This window comes from Aquila chrysaetos, chromosome 3 (assembly GCF_900496995.4).
Source record: "Aquila chrysaetos chrysaetos chromosome 3, bAquChr1.4, whole genome shotgun sequence".
Taxonomy (NCBI): domain Eukaryota; kingdom Metazoa; phylum Chordata; class Aves; order Accipitriformes; family Accipitridae; genus Aquila; species Aquila chrysaetos.
In genome coordinates this window covers 75,795,798-75,817,955 of record NC_044006.1, presented here as the reverse complement: position 1 = coordinate 75,817,955, position 22,158 = coordinate 75,795,798, and the positions used below count along the sequence as shown (strand labels likewise).

The 22,158-nt window shown below is 49.5% G+C and overlaps 4 protein-coding genes across 12 annotated transcripts in view; 2 read left to right on the top strand and 2 right to left on the bottom strand.

Moving 5' to 3' along the window:
- Positions 1-686: 686 nt before the first annotated feature.
- LOC115338885 (5-beta-cholestane-3-alpha,7-alpha-diol 12-alpha-hydroxylase) lies at positions 687-3,830 on the bottom strand. Its single transcript, XM_030007923.1, has one exon. It carries the CDS (start codon positions 3,782-3,784, stop codon positions 2,252-2,254), a length of 1,533 nt encoding a protein of 510 aa, XP_029863783.1. The 5' UTR covers positions 3,785-3,830; the 3' UTR covers positions 687-2,251.
- Positions 3,831-7,399: 3,569 nt separating this feature from the next.
- Positions 7,400-11,520, bottom strand: ACKR2 (atypical chemokine receptor 2). 3 transcript variants are annotated; one of them, XM_030010372.2, is made up of 3 exons: positions 11,411-11,520; positions 10,739-10,796; positions 7,400-8,762 (listed from the first exon to the last, which is right to left on the bottom strand). In XM_030010372.2, exons 1-3 carry the CDS (start codon positions 11,432-11,434, stop codon positions 7,648-7,650), a joined length of 1,197 nt encoding a protein of 398 aa, XP_029866232.1. In that variant the 5' UTR covers positions 11,435-11,520; the 3' UTR covers positions 7,400-7,647. The 3 variants fall into 3 exon arrangements, with proteins under 3 accessions (XP_029866232.1, XP_029866231.1, XP_029866230.1); XM_030010371.2 differs by lacking the exon at positions 11,411-11,520 and adding an exon at positions 11,106-11,206; XM_030010370.2 differs by lacking the exon at positions 11,411-11,520 and adding an exon at positions 11,110-11,198.
- Positions 11,521-14,143: 2,623 nt separating this feature from the next.
- HIGD1A (HIG1 hypoxia inducible domain family member 1A) lies at positions 14,144-19,644 on the top strand. Of its 2 annotated transcripts, none has more exons than XM_030010374.2 (4): positions 14,144-14,232; positions 15,783-15,890; positions 17,576-17,710; positions 18,499-19,644. In XM_030010374.2, the coding sequence occupies exons 2-4, from the start codon at positions 15,788-15,790 to the stop codon at positions 18,546-18,548; spliced, it is 288 nt and encodes a 95-aa protein (XP_029866234.1). In that variant the 5' UTR covers positions 14,144-14,232; positions 15,783-15,787; the 3' UTR covers positions 18,549-19,644. The 2 variants fall into 2 exon arrangements, with proteins under 2 accessions (XP_029866234.1, XP_029866233.1); XM_030010373.2 differs by lacking the exon at positions 14,144-14,232 and adding an exon at positions 14,623-15,120.
- Positions 19,645-20,149: 505 nt separating this feature from the next.
- CCDC13 (coiled-coil domain containing 13) overlaps positions 20,150-22,158 on the top strand; it is a 35,990-nt gene continuing 33,981 nt past the window's right edge. For 2 of the 6 annotated variants that reach the window (XM_030010360.1, XM_030010359.2), the window contains exon 1: positions 20,467-21,711. In XM_030010360.1, coding sequence (XP_029866220.1) covers positions 21,494-21,711 — 218 coding nt within the window. In that variant the 5' untranslated portion in view covers positions 20,467-21,493. The other 4 variants (XM_030010354.2, XM_030010357.2, XM_030010356.2 and 1 more) reach the window with 4 other exon arrangements.

The following is a 22,158-nucleotide window of genomic DNA, read 5'->3' as shown; positions in this document are numbered from 1 at the left end:
CTTGGCTCTGCCACAGCTGCTTGGCAGTTTCTGCCTGAACTTCCATCACCGCAAGGTCTGGGCTAATGCCCCGTCTGGCAATACGGGATAGTTTGCCCTCAACATGCAGTTACAACATAACCCTGTCCTTTGCAGAACAAAGCAGAATCTGGCTTTGATGTTTGGACACACGTGAAAATGTTTGAGATTCATTCCTCGGTCATACATAATCTCCAAAGTCCAAGGTTAGCATCAGCGTTAAAATCGATTCACTGTCCTCTGCACAGGTAAGGCTGTGATTTAACTTCTGTAAAGACTGATTTTGTGAAAGCCCTAATTATTGAAGGAAAAAAAAAAGCAAAGCAGAGCTTGTAGAGAAAAGTTTTATCCTGCATTGGATCCAGTGGATAAAACAGAGATGTTTGGGGGCTCATAAGGTCACAGCGGCTGTAGCCCGTAAGGGATTGAGGTTGTTTTCTCATGCCCCACTTTCGTTTTCTAGCCCCTTCCCATCACCCCATCCCATTCCTTATAGCCTCCTTGCATCTTTGCAGAGGATGGGGAATACCATCGGCCCATGGGGCTCGAAGAGGACCGTCAAGATGCCAGGAGCTTACCCCCCCACCAAGGCTCAAGCACTGCAGCCCGGACAGCCGTCCCCTGGCAGGAGGGGAGACCTATTCCCAGCCAGCAGGCAGAGTCCAAAATTTCGGGGCTTAAGCAATGATTTATTTGGGTTAAAGCAGGGAGCTGGTTTGGTGCTGCAGGGGATCCTGGCTCAGCTGTATGTACCCACGCTCCAGCTGTGTTACAGTCGGTGGGTTGAATCCAGACACACACAGACAGCTTTTTTTTATCCCCAGAAACTGTACAGAAGACACAGGGCTTGAATGCACAACCTCCTGCAGCCCTGGAAAGGCAGGTGACCACATGCATGCCTAACTCGCATACATATATAAAAATGCTACTGTACGTTATTAGTGGTGTTTGCAACTCCCTTCTCCTCCCACTGACATGGTAAATGAGATTGGCAAGACCTGTCCTTTTCTTAAACGTGAAGGGGGAAGGAGCTGTTGCTGTTCTTGCTCAGTACATCCCACCTCTGCTCCCTTTGGGGATCTCATCAGATACAAGAAGGGGACTATAGACAAGACAATTTGAAAACACTGTGGAAATTCTTACATCTCTGGAGAGGACATTTGCTGTTCTCTGACCTTTCGGGTGTTTACTACAAGCTGATGCCACCCTGCCAATGATACTTCATGCCGAAAATAAATGTGCCAGTGTGCTGGTTTTGGCTGGGATAGAGTTAAACCACGACAGTTGGTAAGGAGCTGATAACAAAATAACGCAGTCCCAATGCTGGCGTGCAGCCGGGCTCACCCCCAGGCTCCAAGGCCACCTCACTTATTTGCCAGCTCATCTGGCCTGATCTTTGCTTGCACACCCACTTGCACACTGGTGCCAGCTGCCGGCACCACGGACACACGGGCCCTCTGACTCACGGTCTTGAATTTAAGGAAAGGAATTTAATAAGACAATAGGACAGACTGTGCTCATTGGGTGCGGGGTGTGACCAGACAAGTGTCTGGACCAGCTGCCTATTTACACACCCCCAGCCCTTTTTATCCACTTACCCCTCTATTTTTCTCCCCAAATCACCTAAACCCCTCCTTTTTCCCACCTTTGGTTCCTCCCCTAACCATCCCACCATAAATCCTGTGCAATCCCAAAATGCTCTTCCCTGCACGCCATAAGATGTCCCCCCTCCCTTGACAGCAATCCCCCTTAGCGCAGATGGTGATCCAGAGAGCTGCTCCCAATGACACCTCTCCACAGGTCTCACGCCGGGACCGTCGGGCTGATGGCTCTGCTGGGACAGTCCTGGGAGGGACCTGGACAAAACGCTCGTTCCTTGGAAGTCCTTCATTTGGATTCCCACCTGCCAATATGCCCCTGTGCTCCTCTGGGCTTGTGCAGATGGGCTGATGGCCCCTGTGATGGTCTGGAAGTAGGCTGGCAGGGTACTATTTGTCTCTCTGCGCTCCTTTGAGGGTATGCAGGTGAGCTTTTATCAGATAACCCAACACCACAATAACCAGAGATGCAGAGCAGCGATACATGTGAAGGACATAAGAGAAAACCCACGATAATGGTTAAGCAAACAAGATCATATCAACCTTGGATCCCGCACAGATCTGATAACCATGAGATCACGCAACTTATTTCAAAGATAACAGCAGAACAATCAATGCAACAAGGACTTCCCAAATTAAAAGCGTAGCCGGTATCTGAACTGAACGTCGCGAACAGGGTGCATCGTCCCAAATCCCCAGCGGCTGACGTCTATCGCCGGGATCTCCTCTTCTCTGTTGACCAGCTCCAGGTCATAGTAACTCAGCATCAAGAACACAAACAGTTTCATTTCAGTGGCAGCGAAGAACCGCCCGGGACAGATGGATACTCCTGCCCCCCAAGGCATGTTGAAGTATTTCAGCCTCTTCCCATTTTTGTAGAAATCTTTCTTGGTGCCGTCTGGGTTTATGAAGCGGTCGTACTTAAACTCGTGAGGATCGGGGTGAATTTCTGGGTTCATCTGCACAGACACATGTGGGAACAGAGCCACCCTGTCTCCTTTGCGGAGAGTGTACTCTGTCCCGCTGCTCATCTTAAGGCTGGTGTCCTGGAGGACAGCTCTGACCAGTATTGGGGCTGCAACCAGCCTCAGGGTCTCTTCCAGAGCACTGTCCAGAAGAGGAGTCTGGTTTAACATGTCCCTAGTGATGTTAACTGGTGGGCTGCCTGGCTTCATTTCCTGGCCGTTCTCCCTTGAGACTTTATCTACCTCATCCTTCAGAGCCTTCATAGCTTCTGGATGTTTCATTAGATACAAAAGGAGCCAGAAGGCAGTTGGGCCCGTATTGCCTTGGGATGCCCAGAGGAGCACAAACATGAAACGATCCCGCATATACTCGGGGACACCATTTTCTGCCAGAAGCTGCTCTTGATCCCTTATCCACCCACTGATATTGTCCTTCTGCCAGGTCTTCTTCACGGCCAGTGTGCTCCAGAAGAGCCTCTTCAGCCGTTCAGCTTCTATTTTTTCCTTGGGAGGTAACACAGCACTGGCCAGGCGAGGAAAGAGCCGGTCATACTTCCGAAACTCGTAGAACACCTGGTTGGAGTGGATGCGATCTTGCTCAATAGCTTTCTCCTTGTTATCTGCCCCTTGGTGTGGCTCACTGCCATACAGAGCCAGGTACCCGGCTCTGAAGACGATGTTGTAGCAGTAGTGGAAGAGGCTGTCCTCTTGCCACACTCGCTTCTCCTCTCCCGAGCTCAGATTGAAAAACATCAGCTTCTGAAAGTTCTCCAGGGTGGCTTGTGTCATGACAGTGAGTCCGTCTCCCATCAGATGCTTCGTGCTCGATGCATGAATTATGCTATGGCTGGCTTCGATGGGCTTGTAGCCAAAAACTTGCTGGACCAGTTTAGATGCAAAAGTCCTGAAGTCTAGTTTAGATCGTGATTCCTTCGTGATGGCTCCGAAGCAGAAAGGGTCCATCACAAAGGTGAAGTAATAGCCTCCGATCAGCACCGTGAAAATATCCCCGTGTTTTCTCTGCATCCTTTTGAGAAACTCTGAACTGTCCTTTCTGAAATCCAGCACGTAACCCAGCCAGGGAATGGTACCTTTGTCCAGAGGCGGCTCATCGGGTCTCCGTCTCCGAAACATGCCCAGGAGGTAGAGCCCACCAAGCAGCGATGCTATCAAGGTACAGAGGAGAACCACCCAGAGCGCCATGAGAGCTCTGTGCCCGTCCAGGAGCTCGGACTAGAGCTAGATTGGGGCAGGAATGTGCTTTTTATTCCCATCCAGCAACTGATACGCAGATGCACAGCTGTCAGCCTCTGTCCCCATTGGCAGCAAGTGTTTGCCTTTCCCCTGTGGAATGCTCCAGTGTGTACTTCTCCCTTGATGAACAGACAGATTTTTAAGGTGGAAGGTACGCCGTAATCAAGTTAGAGTTACCGGGCTGCTGTGTGTGGCAGATGGGTTTTGGCATGTGCTCTGCAGCATCTTAAGCAAATTCCCTTTTCTACGCTGCATGGAGCCCAGTTTTTGAAAAAGTGGGTTCAGAGAATTTCGCTCAGTGATGTCTACCTTTAAGACCAGGCTATGGACACGCACTGCAGGCTGAAAAAATGAGAGGAAGAGTGGATGTTGGAAATGCTACTGGAATTGAGCTCAGGACAGAGTGAAGGGGTTTACAGCTGAGCTAATTTGGTCTCACAAGCCAAGAGAAGGAAAGGTCTCCAACATTTTGACATTCTCCAACTCACAGTGCCCCATAAGTGCTCTGCCAATGAGCAGAGCAATCACTGCTAACCCACACGAGGGCAAAGCAAAGCAGGTCAGCTTCCCCCGCGAGTGATGAGGGTTTGAATCAGTTGCATTTGCTTTGCACCAGATGAGTCCGGAGTCTGCAAATGGCCAAGCCCACCTCCTGGCTGGAAAGCAGCGGCGCCCAGACGGACGACAGCACTTTCTTCTGTGCCGATGCCTGCACACCCGATGCTTGGCAGCTGCAATTCTGTCGTGTCCCCTCCACCCAGCGGAGCACCCCGCGACCCTCTGCCCTCCTGCTCCCACCCCTGTACCCGGCGGTTTTACCCTTTTTCGCTTCTGCTTCTCAGTATCTCCTGCTCCCCACTCTCCACATGGGGTTTGGGGACGATGCCAGGGACCCTGTGCCCCATCCTGCGCTATGACTCTATGATTAAAGAGAGTTATGAAAAAGTATTTAATAAGGCGATAGGACAGACTGCCACGAGCAGGCGCAGGGCACGCTGCTTACGCACAACCAGCCCTTTTTATAGCCTCCCCTATTTCCCCCACCTTTGCCCTTCCCCTGAGCATCCCATTATAAGAAGTTTTGCACAGTCCCACGAGCCCTCCTCTGTACGGCATCACAATCTTCATCTTAGTTTTTGCTCCCCAGCTGCTCTCCCCTTCCACATTCCCTCCCAGTGACCTGACCCGTGGAGTGAAGGCCAGTATTTACTCAGGCTTTTTTTTTTTTAAGGAAAGCTCCCAGCCTTACCATTTTGGAAACATACTGTAGCAATGTTGGCAAGAAAAATAACAGCAGTGAAAACAAATCCACCCTTCTAGATCAACTCAAAGCCCCTCTTGGTCCAGCAACCTTGACTAGCAATAAAATTAAGGTGATGAATATTTTCTCTTAAATTATTGATTTTATTTGTACAATTCTAGGCAACTCCCATGCTCAATAGGTTTCCAGGCTGGAAAGGGCCCCTTTAAGGTTCAATAGTGTTTGGGGTGAAGAGTACCTTTAAATAAAGGTCAGCAAACTCATAACTTTGAACTTTAAAGCTACACTGGGTAATAAGGATTGGCTAACAGCTAGCCGTGCTTTTCTGTTCAAGGCCATGCTCTCACTCTGTGGTGTTGCAAAGCCAATAGTTATGTCAAAGACAGCATCGGTTGACCTTTTTTATCTTGTCAAAATGGTTCTTTGGGAAGGCAAATACCTCTATCACTTTTCTGCTGAGCCCATCGTTTTCTCTCTTTCTCACTGGTTGTTACTGGTTTGAACTTTGCTGCTGATCGAACTGATCTCTAACCAAGGATCCGTCCCTCGGAAAGACACAGTTTCCTGCTCAGCAGACCCGAGTGTGGCACAGCTTATCATAACGGAGAAACCCACCGTTGGCCAGACAACCCAGTTTAAAGGTGCCTAATTCCTCCCATTATCTCTCCTGGCAGACAAAGGGATGAACCCGGTTGAACGCATCCACCTGGCAGATGGCAAAAGCTGGGAGAAGCAAAGCCACCCCCCAGGCTGGGCTTCTGGTCACCCGTATCTGGCCTGATGGATGAGCGTGGCAAATCCATTCCCCAGCCAACACCACGAGCTGGAGGGGTAATGGGATCGCTCTGCTCCATCAGACCCTTTGGGATCTATGGGGCAGAAGCTCTGCACAAGTTTCAGTTTGCATTTTTAAGGGCATGACATCTAGATAAGCTGCTCCTTCATCCCCTCATGCCTCACATACTCCAGACAGGAGCTGGGCTTCTTCCACGAGCATAAATCCACTGGAATTTTATTATAATTCCAGTTACACCAGAAACAAATTGTCATGTCCCAATTTCTCAGGACGACGACTCAAGTTCGCCAATTCCCAGGTCAGGATTAAGGTGAAATGACACCAGGGATCCTTTAACTCACAAAACTGAACTTTTATTCGCTCACAACAAGAATTGGCATGAAACTACATCAGTAAACTGTGTAACACATGCTAATCATAAGTCAGCAAACATATATTACAAGCCTGTTGTCGTTTAACCCCAGACAGCAACTAAGCACCACGCAGCTGCTCACTCACTCCCCCTCCACCCAGTGGGATGGGGGAGAAAATCGGGAAAAGAAGTAAAACTCGTGGGTTGAGATAAGAACGGTTTAATAGAACAGAAAAGAAGAAACTAATAATGATAATGGTAACACTAATGAAATGACAGCAGTAATACTAAAAGGATTGGAATATACAAATGATGCACAGTGCGATTGCTCACCACCCGCCGATCGACGCCCCGTTAATCCCCGAGCGGTGATCCCCTGCCTGCCCCCCTCCCCAGTTTATATACTGGGCATGACATCACACGGTGTGGAATACCCCTCTGGCCAGTTGGGGTCAGCTGTCCTGGCTGTGTCCCCTCCCAACTCCTTGTTCCTTCTCGCTGGCTGGGCATGAGAAGCTGAACAATCCTTGACTTTAGACTAAATACGACTTAGCAACAACTGAAAACATCAGTGTGTTATCAACATTCTTCTCATACTGAACCCAAAACACAGCACTATACCAGCTACTAGGAACACAATCAACTCTATCCCAGCCAAAACCAGGACAAAGCCTTACTTATTTGGGGATCAGTTCAGGGAAGAAAACAAGGAGAGCCCTCCTGCTGAGTCACGAGGTTCAGAGCAGACCCCCTTGCTTTCTAGACTCCTTCCTGAGAAGGATCCACTCCTAGTCCCAGACTTGGGATGGTTCACATCTAAAGGGATGAGGTGTGGGGATTACAGGAAAAAAAAAAGAGAGAGAGAGAGAAAAAGAGAAAGATTTCACCAGTCCTGGGTCCAGCAAGCCTAAGGGTCCTGTTCTGGTGGGCTTGCGCACGTGGGGGCTTCAGTTTGTGTCCTTTTATCATCCGTGCCCCTCCTTCGGGTGGGCACTCGAACTCATTAGGCTAATTAGGTGTCATGTGCAGTTTGTGCTTCCAGAACCTTTGGGAAATGGGTCGGTGGGCTTGGGGGTCACCTGGGGAGTAACTTCTCCTTCCCTGCCTGCTGATCTGTGCTGATCTGCTTCTTTTCACCTGCGGTTCCTTGTTATGCAGGGTTCGTTGTTATGCAGAACTTGCCCCACCACAGTGTTTGAGACATTAACTCTTTCAGTCTCTCACACAAATCCCACGTGTACTTTTCCAATCCCAACGTGGAAAATCCTCATCTCGATGCTGACACTAGGATGAAATACCTGGTTATGCAGCGCTGTGGGCTCGCACCAACTCCATCGCATGGCCAGGACCAGTAAAATACAGCACAGAGGGCATACACGTAACGTAAATAATGTAAATATTTATCATGCATTTGTGATACTCAACATTTCTATCTCAGCTGTGTATCTGCTGCAAGACTGGCTTGTCTCTGAGGGCTGGAGGTCAAAGAAAGCACTTCTCCTGAAAATGGCCTGAGGGATCTTCCATAAATATAACCTGAATCGTTTTTTCACAAAAGCATAGAGCAAGGGGTTGAGACAGCAGTGGACAAAGGACAAACTCTCCGTGATCTGCATGGCATAGTCCAATTGCCTACTGCTTTCACAGCTCCTGATTACACCGACATCTTGCAGGGAGTGAAGGATGAGGACGATGTTGTAAGGGGACCACAGGACAAAGAAAACACCCACCAGAGTAAAGACTAAGCAGAGTGCTCTCCTTGAACCAGGCAACTGAGACATGGTGAGGACACACGCTATGCGGGAATAGCAAAACACCATGAAGAGGAAGGGAAAAAGGAAGCCCAGGATGTTTTGAATAACCCGAAAGACGACTTTCCAAATTAAGTGTTTCTGGCCATAATCATGGGCACACATGATGGTTTTGTTGTGGATTTGCCTTGTGCTGGTGAAGAGGCCATCAGGAATGGAGAGGAGGATGGAAAAGACCCATACTACCAACAAGACGAGGATGGAATTCCTCTGTGTCATGGAGCCGTGAGGAGAGCTAGCGTGAACTATCTGCAGATACATGTCCAGACTCATGCAGCTCACAAAAAAAATACCACTGTAGAAATTCAGAGTGTACATGGCATTTAAGACCGGGCACAATATGTCCCAGGTCACCCACTGAGAAATGTACAGAGCCCAGAAAGGAAGGGTTAGTAGGAAGAAGAAGTCTGAAACCACCAGGTTCAGCAGATACAACTCGGTCATCTTCTTTTTCTTCCTGATGTACATAATGAGGACAATAAACAGGAGGACATTCCCGACCAACCCAACAAGAAAGACCACGGTGTAAAAAGATGGCAAGAATACTCTGCTAAAGGAGAGCAGCTCTTCTTTTGTGCAGAGGCCATACTGCATGTAATCCTCCTCATCCAAGTACTCGTACGGGTAGTCACTTGAATTGGCAGCATCCAGCAAGGTGGCAGCGGTTGTTGTTGCCACCTTTGAAGTTGTGTTTGACAAGTGGCTGCCTAGGAGCAAAAGACAAGTGAAGGGGATCAAAATGTTGTTCCAAACCACACGGGAAAGGCAAACATCACATCACAGAGGGTTTTCCTCTAGTTCATAGCTTCAAATTTCTGCCACCTTCTGATAAGTATTTTGTATCCTGCACTCCTTGGCCTTTGCCTACGGCATGGGCACAGCTGTCTACACATACATATAAAAAAAAAAAATTCTGGTTTCCTTACTCCGACACATTAAACCTTGAAAGTAAATGAGCACGATCTCCTCTGACATAACTCACCACTTCCTCGTGACACCACTGCAAGCTTTTGAGGAAGTTTCTGCTCTAAATTATGGCAAATCCACCATTACACTTCTCTGTGAGCTGCTTTAGATTCACCCACGTCACTACTGAGAAAGCTGCATCTCAATTTTCCATGAAGCAGAACCTGCTACCAGCACCTTTATGTTGGTGGGGCTGCTCCCAGAGGTGAAATGCTGAACATCTCACTGCTCCCAGTAGGACACTGGCCCCTCTCCATGCCAACTGTAGGACACCAAGCCATGGATTCTTGTAAAAGATATTAGTAAGTGGAAAACATGGAATCATAGAATCATAGAATGGTTTGGGTTGGAAGGGACTTTAAAGATCATCTAGTTCCAACCCTCCTCCCATGGCCAGGGATACCTTCCACTAGATCAGGTTGCTCAAAGCCCCATCCAACATAAGGACATGTAGGCACCAGAATCAACTCCTGAATCAAGGTTAGAGGTAGAGATTTAGCTGGAATGATGCTGCTGGAATCTACTGTGCATGAGATGAGGCGTGGGCTGAAACCCTCCTGACTGAGGAGGGCAAGGGCCGTGCAGCTGGCCGCTCCCCAGGACTGCAGGCTGGCTTCAGTGTTTAGACAGCTGCAGCCCAGATTTCAGGAAACGGTGACTAATCTCCAGGCTCTGACAGCAACCCAGGGCTGTCACAGGGAAAAAATAGTGCAAATACCCCTCCATCCCTAACACGCCACTTTTCAGCCATGGCCAAACCTGCCCACCTTTCCACTGAAGATCATTTTTCCAGCAATCCCAAAACAAGCAGGCCTGTGTAGTTCCCTGTCTGCAGTTACTCCTGCCTTGCTCTCCTTGAGGACCTGTTTCTCCCATTGCCTAAGAGACCTGCAGCCACCGAGTAATGAGAAAATGAAGGTGTTGGTCCCCGGTTGTGCTATGCGTCCCAAGGAGGACGGACCCCACAGTGGCTCTGCAACTCCTAGGGACGGCTCCCTCCCCATGAACACCCCAGGTGTCGTGGTTTAACCCCAGCCAGCAGCTAAGCACCACGCAGACACCCACTCACTTCCCCCCACCCAGTGGGACAGGGGAGGGAATCGGAAAAAAAAGTAAAACTCGTGGGTTGAGATAAGAACAGTTTAATAGAACAGGAGAGAAGAAACTAATAATGATAATGGTAACAATAATAAAATGACAATAGTCATAGTAAAAGGACTGGAATATACAAGTGGTGCACAATGCAATTTCTCACCACCAGCCCACCCACACCCAGTTAGTCCCTGAGTGGCGATCCCCCTGCCCCCACTCCCCCCAGTTTATATACGGGGCATGACGTCACATGGTATGGAATACCCCTTTGGCTGGTTTGGGTCAGCTGCCCTGGCTGTGTCCCCTCCCAACTCCTTGTGCCCCTCCAGCCTTCTCACTGGCTGGGCATGAGAAGCTGAAAAATCCTTGACTTTAGACTAAACACGACTTAGCAACAACTGAAAACATCAGTGTGTTATCAGCATTCTTCTCATAGCAAACTCAAAACCATAGCACCGTACCAGCTACTAGGAAGACAATTAACTCCATCCCAGCTGAAACCAGGACACCAGGAAAGGGGAGCCCCTCCACCCCAAGTGGATTAAGCAAAGCACCCAAGGCTTGGAGTGGGGTGCTGAGGATGCCCGTGGGTGTGCGGCCGTAAAGGGTGAAGCTGTGGACATACCTGTAGCGGTCCCATGTCTAAAATTGCTTAAATACTCATTCCAGGCAATTCCAGGCAGCTGAAAAGAAAAGAAAATTTGGGTTGGGCTGGATTGAAATGTTTTCTTGCTGTCTCACAGTTCTTTGGAGCGTGCCGCACGGCACTTCAGACAGAGCAGCCTCGGAGAGGAGATCTGCCATGGAAGAGTGCTAGAAAAAGACTTTTCTGGGAATGAGCTTTTTTTTTTTTCTGTTTCATATTTTGGAGGAAATTCATCCTTAGCCATCTACAGTTCTGACTGTATGCTTTCAAGAGGAAACCAAAGCTGCCCACCCTTCTGATTGCAGCAACACCCAGCAAGACTCCTAAACACCTTCCCCCCCTGCACCCACATCAGGACAAGCCATCCCGAAAATTTCCATTTCTGGGTCTCTTCCAGCCCACCAAGATGCCTCTTTCCTCTCTGCCGCGTCTTCCCCGCTCTGTACCACGCTGGCACTGATACTCACATCCCCATCTTGTAGCTCACAGTGGAGAACTGACGAATGCAACGTGGGCTGAGCTCAGAAATTAATCCCAAGCCCTCTGGAGCACCGGCACTTATGAGCTGGCTAACTTTCAAGAAGAAAAGAAAACCTCTCTAGGTTTCTCATGCAGCTTTGTCTGCAAGCAAGAAGCAGAAAAGGCACTTACAGGAGCTTCTTCTCCTGTTTCCATCCTGCTGGAGGCTTGAATCAGGCTTTTAGGAACCTCTTTGACTTGTGTAAGAGCATGGGCAGGAAATGTGAGCTCAGTGTGACCTCCCTGGTTTTGTTTCGCCTTTCCTGGTGTTCATCACTGGTTCAGAGCGCTGCAGCAATAATTTCTGTGCTACAGGGACCCAGCACCCCTCCTTCAGAAATACAACCTGCTCTTGCGTAGCTCAAGTCAGGCACCACGCGAGGGACAGCCAGAGCTGCTGGGACCAAGGACCCACGTCAGCACAACATGAAGGTCGCTGGTGGATCCCATGCACCCCAGCACGCACAGGCTGGGTGGTGAGACCGCTCACAAAATAGTCAGAAGGAGGCTTTTCTGGGATGTGCCAGACCAGGGTCACGCAGACAAGCACACAGACCAGCCGCTTGCTTAAAGATAACCAGTTCCTTTTGCCTTTCTTCTCTCCATTTTTCCACGCAAGCTTTTCCCCCGTCCACCTTGATCCTTCCCTTTTCTCCACCCCCATCTTCTCCCAAACAAGCAATCTGTCCCTAATTTCTTTTTCCCTGTTGATTCTGGGTTTGCTGCATCCCAACCCCAGATGTGGCAACAAGCTCCCCCTTATTATTTTGTTTTCAAAAAGCTTTAATTAGTGGAAACATCTGCCGTTGCCTGATGGATATTAAGATGACATCCACGCTGGCTACCTCCCAGCTCCCCCAGGCAGGATTGGACCTCCTTCGTCTCTGCACTGAGAGGCTCCCGGGCCTGAGACCCCGGTGTTGAAATCTGCATTTTTTTCCACAAAATCTGAATAAGCCACGTGCTACTTGGATGCTGCAGGGTCCTCATCCCCTGCAAGAGCAGAAATGGCCACCAGCGGGGACATGGCCGGGGCCAGCGGGCACTGGCAGCTCCGTGGGGACAATCACGTGTCTTCGCAGGCAGCGGCAAAGCCTTGCAAGTAGTACTGGAATAAAGAGCTTATTGCCGTGGTTGAACGTGCAAAAAGAGATCGCCCACAGCAGAGATGTGCCAGACTCCTGACGCTGCCACAGGGGTGTTTCGGGGACAGCTTCACAGCACAACCCTTTGCTTGCCTGTCAAAGGTGTCTCTGATAAAATGGTTTATTGAAGGGGTTCTAGAGCATCACTGTTGGTGAGTGGTCACCCTCCGGCTCGTTTCCCTCATCTCACCACGAAACAAGGCCATGGGGAACACCCTGACCGTGCCAAGGCCATCCCCCGTACCAACCCTGGTGCGCTTTATAAACCCCAAACTGCCCTGGTGAAAACGGGAGAACAGAGCAGCAGCAATGGCCACAGCCCCGCATCCAACCTGCCCCATGGTAGGTGGATTCGCAGAGAGAAATATGTTATTTTTACCCATTTCCACGTTTGCCACCACCAGCTGGCGTACATGTGTGCCTGCTTTTAAAAGATATCCTATAATAAATATATATGGGCAACATACACATTCGCAGAGAGCAAGAAGCCGCTCACAAAGCCGAGGCGCCAGACACACACACACACAGGGACGCTACAGGTGACAGCAGTTTCATTAGCCCAGCAATTAAAATGAAATGCGGGGTTTTTTTTAATTGAGTTTCTCCCCTGAAGCACATATCACACAGAGCTGCAGGGAATTAAATGTGCCTCTGAGAGTCACTGGAGAAAGTAGCCTTCACTGTAATTTATTACATGATTTTAACTCAATTCGGGAGCTGGTAATTGCATAATTTTTTTTTTTTTTCCTTTCAGACTCTGCAGAGCCCTAATGACTTTGGCAGGCAAAGTAACCAGATTACCGGTAATGGGAAGCACATTTAGAGAGATACAGCCGTACTAGCAAACGGTTATCTGAGCCACTTTCTTTTACGCTATTGAAAATGCTGCGTGTCAGCGGTGGAGTAGCCCTGCAGGAGCAGAAGCTCTGCTTCCCCCCGAGCTCGAGGAGTCACGAACACCGCAAAACAGGGCAGGGTTTTTGGAAAAAAGGACTTTTCTTTGCTGTTTTGCCCTGACGAGCTGCCCCCAGGTTTAGGGGAGGGTTTTAGGCATCTTCAGGATCCCGGGAGATTTTTTTTCCTCCTGCTCCAGAGTCCGGTTCGCTTAAAGTCAGGGGCAACGTCTAGGTTGTCTTTGGGCTTCAAAATCCACTGCCTGGCATGCAGCGGGGGCAAAGCGAGCTCTGCTTGAAAGCTGGAATTCAGGGAAAAATAGCGAATGAGACAATTCACTGTCAGGAAAAAGAAAACCAGACCAAGGGAAAGCCGGGCTCTGGGTTTGCCTTTTGCTAAAGAGCTTGATGTGGAAGCGCGGGTTTATACCGACGCTGACAAGTTTTTGAAGCGAAAATCCGCCAAATTGCAGGAAAAAAAAAAATAAAAACAAAGCGCTGCGGGCTGCTTTTCCGTCCTGCAAACCCCCTGCTTTGGGGGTGAAACAAATCGCCGGGTTCATCCCCAAAACCTCTCTCGCTTTCCAAACCCGAGCTAGCCCTGCCCTGCCGCCCCTTCCCCGCCTCCAGACGCCACGTCACGTCACTCCGCCGCAATGCGTCAAACCCTTCGGCGGCGACGTCACGGCCTGCCCCGCCTCCCCGTTCCGGATTGGCTGGCGGCGGCGGGGGGGAGGAGCTGCCGCGCTGTACGCTGGGAGTTGTGGTCCTCGGTCGGGGCGGGAGGGGGGGAAGCGGGTGGAGGAGGAGAAGGCGGGGCGAAGCCGGCCAATAAGAAGCGAGGGGGCGGGGCTAGGGCTGGCAGAAGCCGGCCGGTATCGGATTAGCGAGGGGGAGCAGCGGCGGCGGCGGCGGGGTGAGGGCCGGGGCCGCCGGGGGGGACACCCCGGGGGAGGACGGGGGAGCACTTGGGCAGATTTAGGGGCAGAGACCCTTGTGTGTGTGTGCGTGCGTGTGCGTGTGTGCGTGGGGGGGGGAGCGCCTGGAGTAGGGGAGAAGGCCGGTGTGGGGTGCGGGGGGCCTGGGTCTGAAGCGGGGCAGGGGCCACGCGTGGGTCTGTTGGGACCTGTGGCTTTGCCAGCCGTCTGCCCCCACCCGTGTCAGAGCTGTTTTTCTCCCCCCACCCCCCCACCCCGCCGCGTCTCCCTGCTGCTGCGGGTCGCGGCGAGGTCGTGGCGGCCGGGTGGGGGGGTTCGCCCGGCTTCCGCAGCGTTTGCTCGCGTGTTTCCTTCTTCGAGTGAGTCAGGCTAAAACATAACTTAGATTTAGCCGACGAGGGTAGCTGTAGCAGGTGCAGAGGGACCAAACCCTCTGGCCTGCAGAGGAAATGGTTTGCAGGTTCAGTTCAAAAAGCAGTCAGTCTGCCGCCCAAAACGCTGCGTAACCGGGGAGCACAGCCACGTTCGAAATGTATCTTTTGCATGTGTTTACTAGCCCGTGCTTAAATTAAGTTCCTGTTGGCTTATTGCAAGAGCTTGGAGTACTTCCATGCGAGGCCGAGCTGTATGTTGCTGCTGAGCGCGTTGATGGCAGAACTGGAGCAAAACCGGTAGAGATTTTTCTAGCGGAGTCCTTTGTGATGTTGCTGAGCTCATTGTGGTAGCAGAAATAGGCGCTAATTGAAGAACGGTGCTCGTGCCGAGCACCGAAGAAGGAATGGGTCTTGGTGTAATCCGTGATGGGGACAGCACAACAAGCTGGCGAGTTTTGGAGGATGGTCTCACAGGTTTGGTGTTGAGACTCGGTGAGTAGAGCCCTTCTCATGGCTGTTAGGCGTCCCCACATGAGCCTGTGCCTATCGAGGGCTTGAAGACTCGTTCCCACTCCTCGGCAGCTGCCATTTTACATTCTTGTGTTCTCCGGCAGGAGTTTGACGCTCTGTTGAAGTGGTGAACAAGGTGGGATAGGCTGTAGTAGTGACTGACGAGCTGCCAGGTAGGGCTGACCTTCCGCAGCGGCTCGCGCTTTCCACCCCGAGCGCTTCCGTCGCTGTTCTTGGCAGGGAGCGAAAGAGGAGGAATGAACTTTTCTGAGGTCAGAGCTGCTATTAAGGAATAGCCTGTGGAAGCAAAGCAGTGCGATGGAGGATGGAAGTCCTAAAAGAAAAAGCAGTGACCAAAGCTTTCACTGGGATCTGTAATGGTGTGAAAACGGGTGGCAGAAATTTGTTGCTTCGCTACTTCTTTTTTTTTCTCCTGTCCTTACCTGTTCTAGTATGCAACAACCTTGCTTCCCAAGACTTCACTTGAAGTCAGTGTAGCTCATCGGCTTGAGTCTAGCTCTTGTGCTCATACCTCACTACATGGACATTTGTGCCTGGTGGAATATGCAAGGGATTTTCTTTTTCTAAAAGTTCTCTTAGCTTGGTGTTTCTAAAAGCTGAAGAGAGGCTCTTTGTCTTCACAGCCATCATGTCATCCGGTCAGGAATCCATTTTCTCGGAGTACGAGTCTGACACCAGCCAGACATCGAAGCTGTTAAGAAAATTTAAAGAGACACCATTTGTACCCCTCGGTAAGTTTAAAGATGAAGAATGTGGTTACCTAGATCTTTCTCTTCACGGGCAATCAGTACGGCAAGTACTGTCACTTTTTCCTGTGAACAGGAAATTACTTTGAAGTTACTTCCTCGTGTAGGCTTTCTGTGTGGTGACAGCAGTAATCCTCCTGCCCGGAATGGTATTTGTTCTGCAAGAAACAGGCAAATCGGTGAGGCCTGTTATCTTAAATAGAAAACTCAGAACCTACAATTACCAAAAAAATGCCATGCCAACAAACCCTGAAAGACTGTTTAGGTGAGCTTAAAAAACATGTTCAGGTGGTCCTGTTGGGTAGCAAGGACTGTGTTTTGCAGCCGTTCTGGAGTACAGTTACCAGGAACTATGTGATCACTGCGAAGTGACTTTGAAGCTAACAAAATACAAACCAGAAGTATCTAAAATACAGCCCGCCTGCTAAACATTTCACCCTTCTCTGCTGCCATGCCTTAGTTTAAAATGCATTTTCTTAGTAGGTTTTGTGGTACCCCAGCTTGAGGAGGTCGTTAAAGTTCTCAGCCTCTCTGCCGAGACCCCAAAAAAGCCTCTGAGGGGAGGATCAGTCACGTTCATCCTGAGAACTTTCCTCTGATCAGGAACTGCTGCTGACACGAGACACATTTTGATTTCCAGCCACCTTAAGTGGAGAGCAGTTGGGTCACTTGGGGTGAACTGTTCCAAGCGTCTGCTAACAGATATCCGTCACTGGTTTCTGTGGTCACAGGTCACTCTCCAGCTCGCTAGAGCATACTACGAACACTGCGAGCTCGGGTTCTCCCAAGCAGATTGGCAGAACTTACCTTCAACCTGTGTCGGAGCTAGCTTGAAGGCCCTAAAACTCTTAATTGGTATTTAATGAAGCTGCCACGTGGATCATGCACTAGTGAAGTAAGGGTTTACAGCTTCACAAGTGGAACTGGTAATACTCCTGTTCAGGGAGACAAGCTGTCTGGGCTCTTGTCAGTAAAATATACACAACACTTAAAACTTGGCAGCGTCCTTTGAACTATGTAAATAATCATCCTAAATATGCAATAAAGTGGATGGAATCGGGCATTTTTGTGCATTGTTGCTCTGTATTCTGTGAGAGCATCAGTGTACGCAGGTTGGAGGTGGCACAGCCAGGGCTGCGTTTGGCGTTTTGAAGGACTAAAAGTGAACTCTATCCCTGTGAAAGAGACCTTGCTGAACCTCTCTCCCCACAGCACGGGACAAGTAACATACGCCTTGTCCTGTCCCAGTGAAAGCCAGCCAAACGTGACAACAGCCAAAACAGCAACCTCAGCAGGCCGCTGGGTACGTCAGGGTGCGTCCACACGCTGAGGAGCCGAGCGGTGGTGTTGGGTGCGAGCTTCCATCCAGGAAAGAGGGTGCAAGCAGCGCTTGTCCTTTCTGAAAAATATCCAGGAAACTCTGACACCTTGAGCTACTGCTGTGGTGTTTTAACACTAGCGGAAATCTCTGTCCTCTGCGCCGACTTGGGTGTTGAATGAGATGGCAGTCGAGTGAAAACAGTAAGCAGGCCAGGACTTGCCATCTACACAAAAACAGCGTGATTGGATCAAAACATGATTATTCCCAGGATATCTTGTTTAGGTGGGTCACTCCACACATCTCGATGAGTTGGATCTCAACTCAGGAGGATGCTTTCCTTGCCTTGTAGGGATGGCTGGCTTCGCCATGGTGGTCGGCTATGGGCTGTACAGACTGAAGCACAGAGGCGACATGAAAATGTCTCTTCACCTGATTCACATGCGCGTGGCAGCCCAGGGCTTCGTCGTGGGAGCGATAACGTGTGGTACGTACCGAACGGGAGGCTGTCCTCGGCAATGGCAAGCTGGACCACGGAAAACCTCTCGCATCTCTTCTCCTAGTGGATAATACAGTGTGCATGAAATATCCTCGGGGTGGAAGTCTCCAGGCTATTATATTTCAGGATGTTTATGGTCGTTACTGGTGTTCGCTCAGCCTTTCTAGAGTAACGCGATGTTTAAATACACATATTCAATATTAAACTGCGCTACCTTTGAGGGTAGAAGTTTTAGACTAGTTTTAGATGTGGGAAGTATGTGAGGTTCTGCAGGTGTTGAAATTGAAGGCGAAGAAAAAAAAAAGACTATCTGATGTTAATATTTTTCCTTGTAAATACGTTCTGAATTTAACGCATTGGAAAATCAGCTTGCATAGCCTATGGTATTATTTTCAGGACTGGAATTGTGTCCCTGAATGTACCGATTTGTACATCCCGGATCTTATCCAAGTATTGCAGCTGTGTATGTGTGTAAATGTACATCCCATAAAACACCGTTTGTCTATACTGACAAAAAAGCACTTGACTTTGGCTGCAGAGCAAACTAGAATTGGCTGGGGATCTGCGTTTTCATATACAGTATATTTTCATATCCAGTTTCTCTGTATATGAAGAATTTTGTAGTGTTCATCACTTCTATTAACAAAAAATACAGCAGAAGAGGAAGGGAAACATTATTTCCATTGCTGAGAATATCTCTTACTGTTCAGATTTTAAAACCCATTATTGCCTCTTTAACCCAGCTTTCTAACTGTGCTTGTATTTCTGTCTTGTAGGTGTGCTGTATTCAATGTTTCAGGAGTACATGGTGAAGCCCAAGGAGTAATGGAAAGATGACTGAAATCTCTGTCCTGGTGGTGGCCTGTGTACTGCAGCTACAAACCTCATATCAAGGGGTTCTTGAGGAAAAAAATAATACATGGTATCAGAGAATTGCCCTATATGTATTTTGTGTATGGTACACTGTCTTGAAGCTGGCAGCCTAAATGATTGTGCACTGGGGGAGCGGGTATCGGGGTCTGGCTCTTTCTGATTGACGCTACCATATCCCAGTTTTTAGGGGATATAGTAGAGTACAATCCCTTTATCTTCCCCTCGACTGTCGACTCGGTCCTAAAATTGGTGACTTCTTTTGCTGCCATTGCCTAAAACCACAAAGTCTGAACTAGCTTCCGTTAGGCCTCAGGCAGAGTGTGGAGGCCACATCTGTAAGATAGTGTTGTGAATGCTTTGCTGTCATTTTCTATCCTGTATATTTGTCAGCCTCCAACTTTGTAATTTAGAAGCTTCCAGTAGCACTAAATGACTTCTAAAATATTGAGAGATATAAACATCTATTTTTTTTTTATTTAAGTCATGAGATAAATATTTGGTGTGTTGCAGCTATTTAAATGTTATATTTATTCATTGTTAATGAAGACACAGGCTCCCTATTTTTACTATAGATTTTCAGACTTTTGGATTACTGTTTTGTAACTTTATTTACAGTGTTCTTCTGAGTAACATTTAAATGTAACATTTAAAATACATATTGTGAAAACTAAACCTTGATTTGGTGTTCTAATCCTTTTAGTTACTAGCTCCGATTTCTGCAGCCTCATTCCCCACTGAAATTTTAAAACATTTAAATCTGAAAAGCCCCCATCATCTTCGCCGTGTTAAAACCCTTCTCTGCAAATTGCCACTGTTATTTTACTCTCGAACCCCTTGTATCTCCAATGGCAGTCACAAAAATAAACGCAATTTGTAAAAACCTCGTTTTCTCCTATTAGCTTACATTCTGTGGTGACAGTATGGTGTCTCTTTGTAACAAATACCGCAAGGTACATACTGCACCTCTGTGTGTGACCTATTGTACAGAGCAGCGGGAGATGAAATATGAATAAATGTGCAAATATGAATAAATGTGCTGGAGGTAACAAGCGTTTGGCTATGGATTTTTTTTTTTGGGGGGGGGGGGGGGGGGCGTGCAGTCAGCCTCCTGCGGCGGGATTGGGGTGAACTTACATACGTGAATAAAAATCACCTGAGAGGGTGCAGTGCTACTGGAAAAGGGCATTCCCAGCCGCTACAGTGCTGCCGTCCTTGACTGCTTGCTCACGCCGGCTCCCCCTCACCGCGGTGGAGCTGGGGAGGGCCTGAGGACGCCTTTACCTGTACCCGCCCTCCTCCTCCACCCCAGCGCGGGGAGAGATAAAGCAGCAGCCCCCTTCCCGACACCGCCGTAACCCCGAGGGGCCCGGGCTTTCCGCGGCAAGGCGAGGCCCCGCAGGCGATAGCTGCTGAGGAGAGCTGTCATGGCGGCCGGGCTGAGGAGAAGGGCGCCAGCCCCGCCCCTCCGGCGGCGCCGTCCGGCGCTCGGCGCATGCGCGGCCCTGCCCTTCCCCTGCCCTTGGCGCCGGCCCGGGCCGCCGTTGCTATGGGAACCGCTTGGGGCCGCGGCCGGGCCCGCAGCCGCAGCCGCAGCCGGAGCGGCCGGGCCCGGCTCAGCCGAGGCGGGCGGCCGGCGGGAGAGGGCGGCCGGGGTGGACTCTCCCGCTGCTCTCGGGGGCCGGGGAAGGCAGTTTCGGTAGGCCGGGGCGGGGGGGGGGGGGGGGGGGGTGGGGCTCTGTCAGGCCCCGTCAGGCCGCAGGGCAAGGCGGGAGTTGGGCGGGAAGGAGAGGGAAGCCACTCTCCTCACACAGCAGCTCTGGGGCAGATCGCTCCGTGACAGGTTTGGAGTCGGTAGCCAGGTAGGCTGGAAGGCTAAAGGTTGCCCCCAGGCCGTCGCTCGTACCCACGAGGCCTGTGGGCTGGGCGGAGGCACCTGACTTTGGCTCTTTGCACTTGTCAGTCCTTAACGCACCTTGCCCACACCCCACGGTGTCTGGAAAGCAGGCGTGGAGGTAAAGCTGCTTGCAGTGCGTCTCTGCCCACACCGTACATACAGGCACAAAGGGACATAGCGTGCCTTTTGGCAGTTTATCAGGACGATTGCTGCCTTAGTGTGAGAAAGGGCCTGCATTAATTACTCAGTGGAGGGTGTGCCTTTGAAAGATTTTACTGATCGTTTTTTCCTAGGCCAAAGGTGCGCTAGTTTTTTTGCTGACAGTAAATGTCAAACAGAAGGAGAGGGGGCTGGAATACATCAGCAAACTGATTGTCTTTAGTCATACTAAGTAAAGCTCTAGACACTTAAATGGGTAGCAATGTTATTGCTTTAATGTTATCACTTAATGCTTAGAAACTCAGGGGGAAGATGTAAGCCACACTCTTGGTGTCTAGTGCCCAAAGGGAGCATTAGGATAAACAGAGATCTTTTGTCCTCTGTCAGTCCCACATTAACCCAAAAATGGGGCAAACTGCACCTTTCTTTGAAACGTGGCAAGGAAGGCTGGATGGTTGCAAACAGTCTGTGCTCCCTTTAGTCAGTGTAACGTGCTTGCCACATTCACTTGGGTTTGACCCCAACTTGCTCTTCTGTAAAAATGTTTATTTAAACAGATTTGTTTAAAAACATTTTAAAACATTGCTTTTTGAATGCTAGAGTGAAAAAGACCCAAAAACTTTTTTTGAAGACTGTTTGAAAGCCATTTATGGAAAAAGGCACTTGAAGAAAGGCAGTGGGGCTGAAGAGTACAGTGGCTGAGAGGAGGAGGTGGCAGGGAGATTGTGCAGAGGTCAGTGAGGAAAAACTGCGAAGCAGCTGCTGGAAGAGGATGTTTTTCAAAGCGATGTTGATTCTGCGCTCTGTCACTTTTTATTTTCTTCTTGTTATGCTTTTAGTAAACAATGGAGTCAGACATAAAAGTGAATGAACATTTTAAAAGTCAGTTTAAGGCTTATCAAGAACAACAGCAAAGGCGGCTGCAAAATCTAATGGAGAGGAAGAAGGAAAAACAGAACAGTCAGAAGGGTGATAATGGCAATGCACAGGAAACTTTCAGAGTCCCAGATGATCTAAACCTGTTTGAAATAGGACAACCTGTAAATGAAGATGACAGCAAAAGGTAAAGGTGTAGCAACACTGTTCCTTCAGGAAGTTTAAGAAGTATATTTTGCATATGATCTTATGAAACTTATATTAAGTTGACAGAGCACTTCCTGTCTTCATGCACTGGGCTTTCATTATCCTGAGAAGACTCTCGCTGTCCCTAACGTGTTTATCCTCAGACCATTATGATGTGCTCTTTTATTATTGTTGGGAAGGAGGGTTGATCTGCTCAAGGGTAGGCAGGCTCTACAGAGGGATCTGGACAGGCTGGATCGATGGGCCGAGGCCAACTGTATGAGGTTCAACAAGGCCAAGTGCCGGGTCCTGCACTTGGGTCACAGCAACCCCATGCAGCGCTACAGGCTTGGGGAAGAGTGGCTGGAGAGCTGCCCGGTGGAAAAAGACCTGGGGGTGTTGGTCAACAGCCGGCTGAACATGAGCCAGCAGTGTGCCCAGGTGGCCA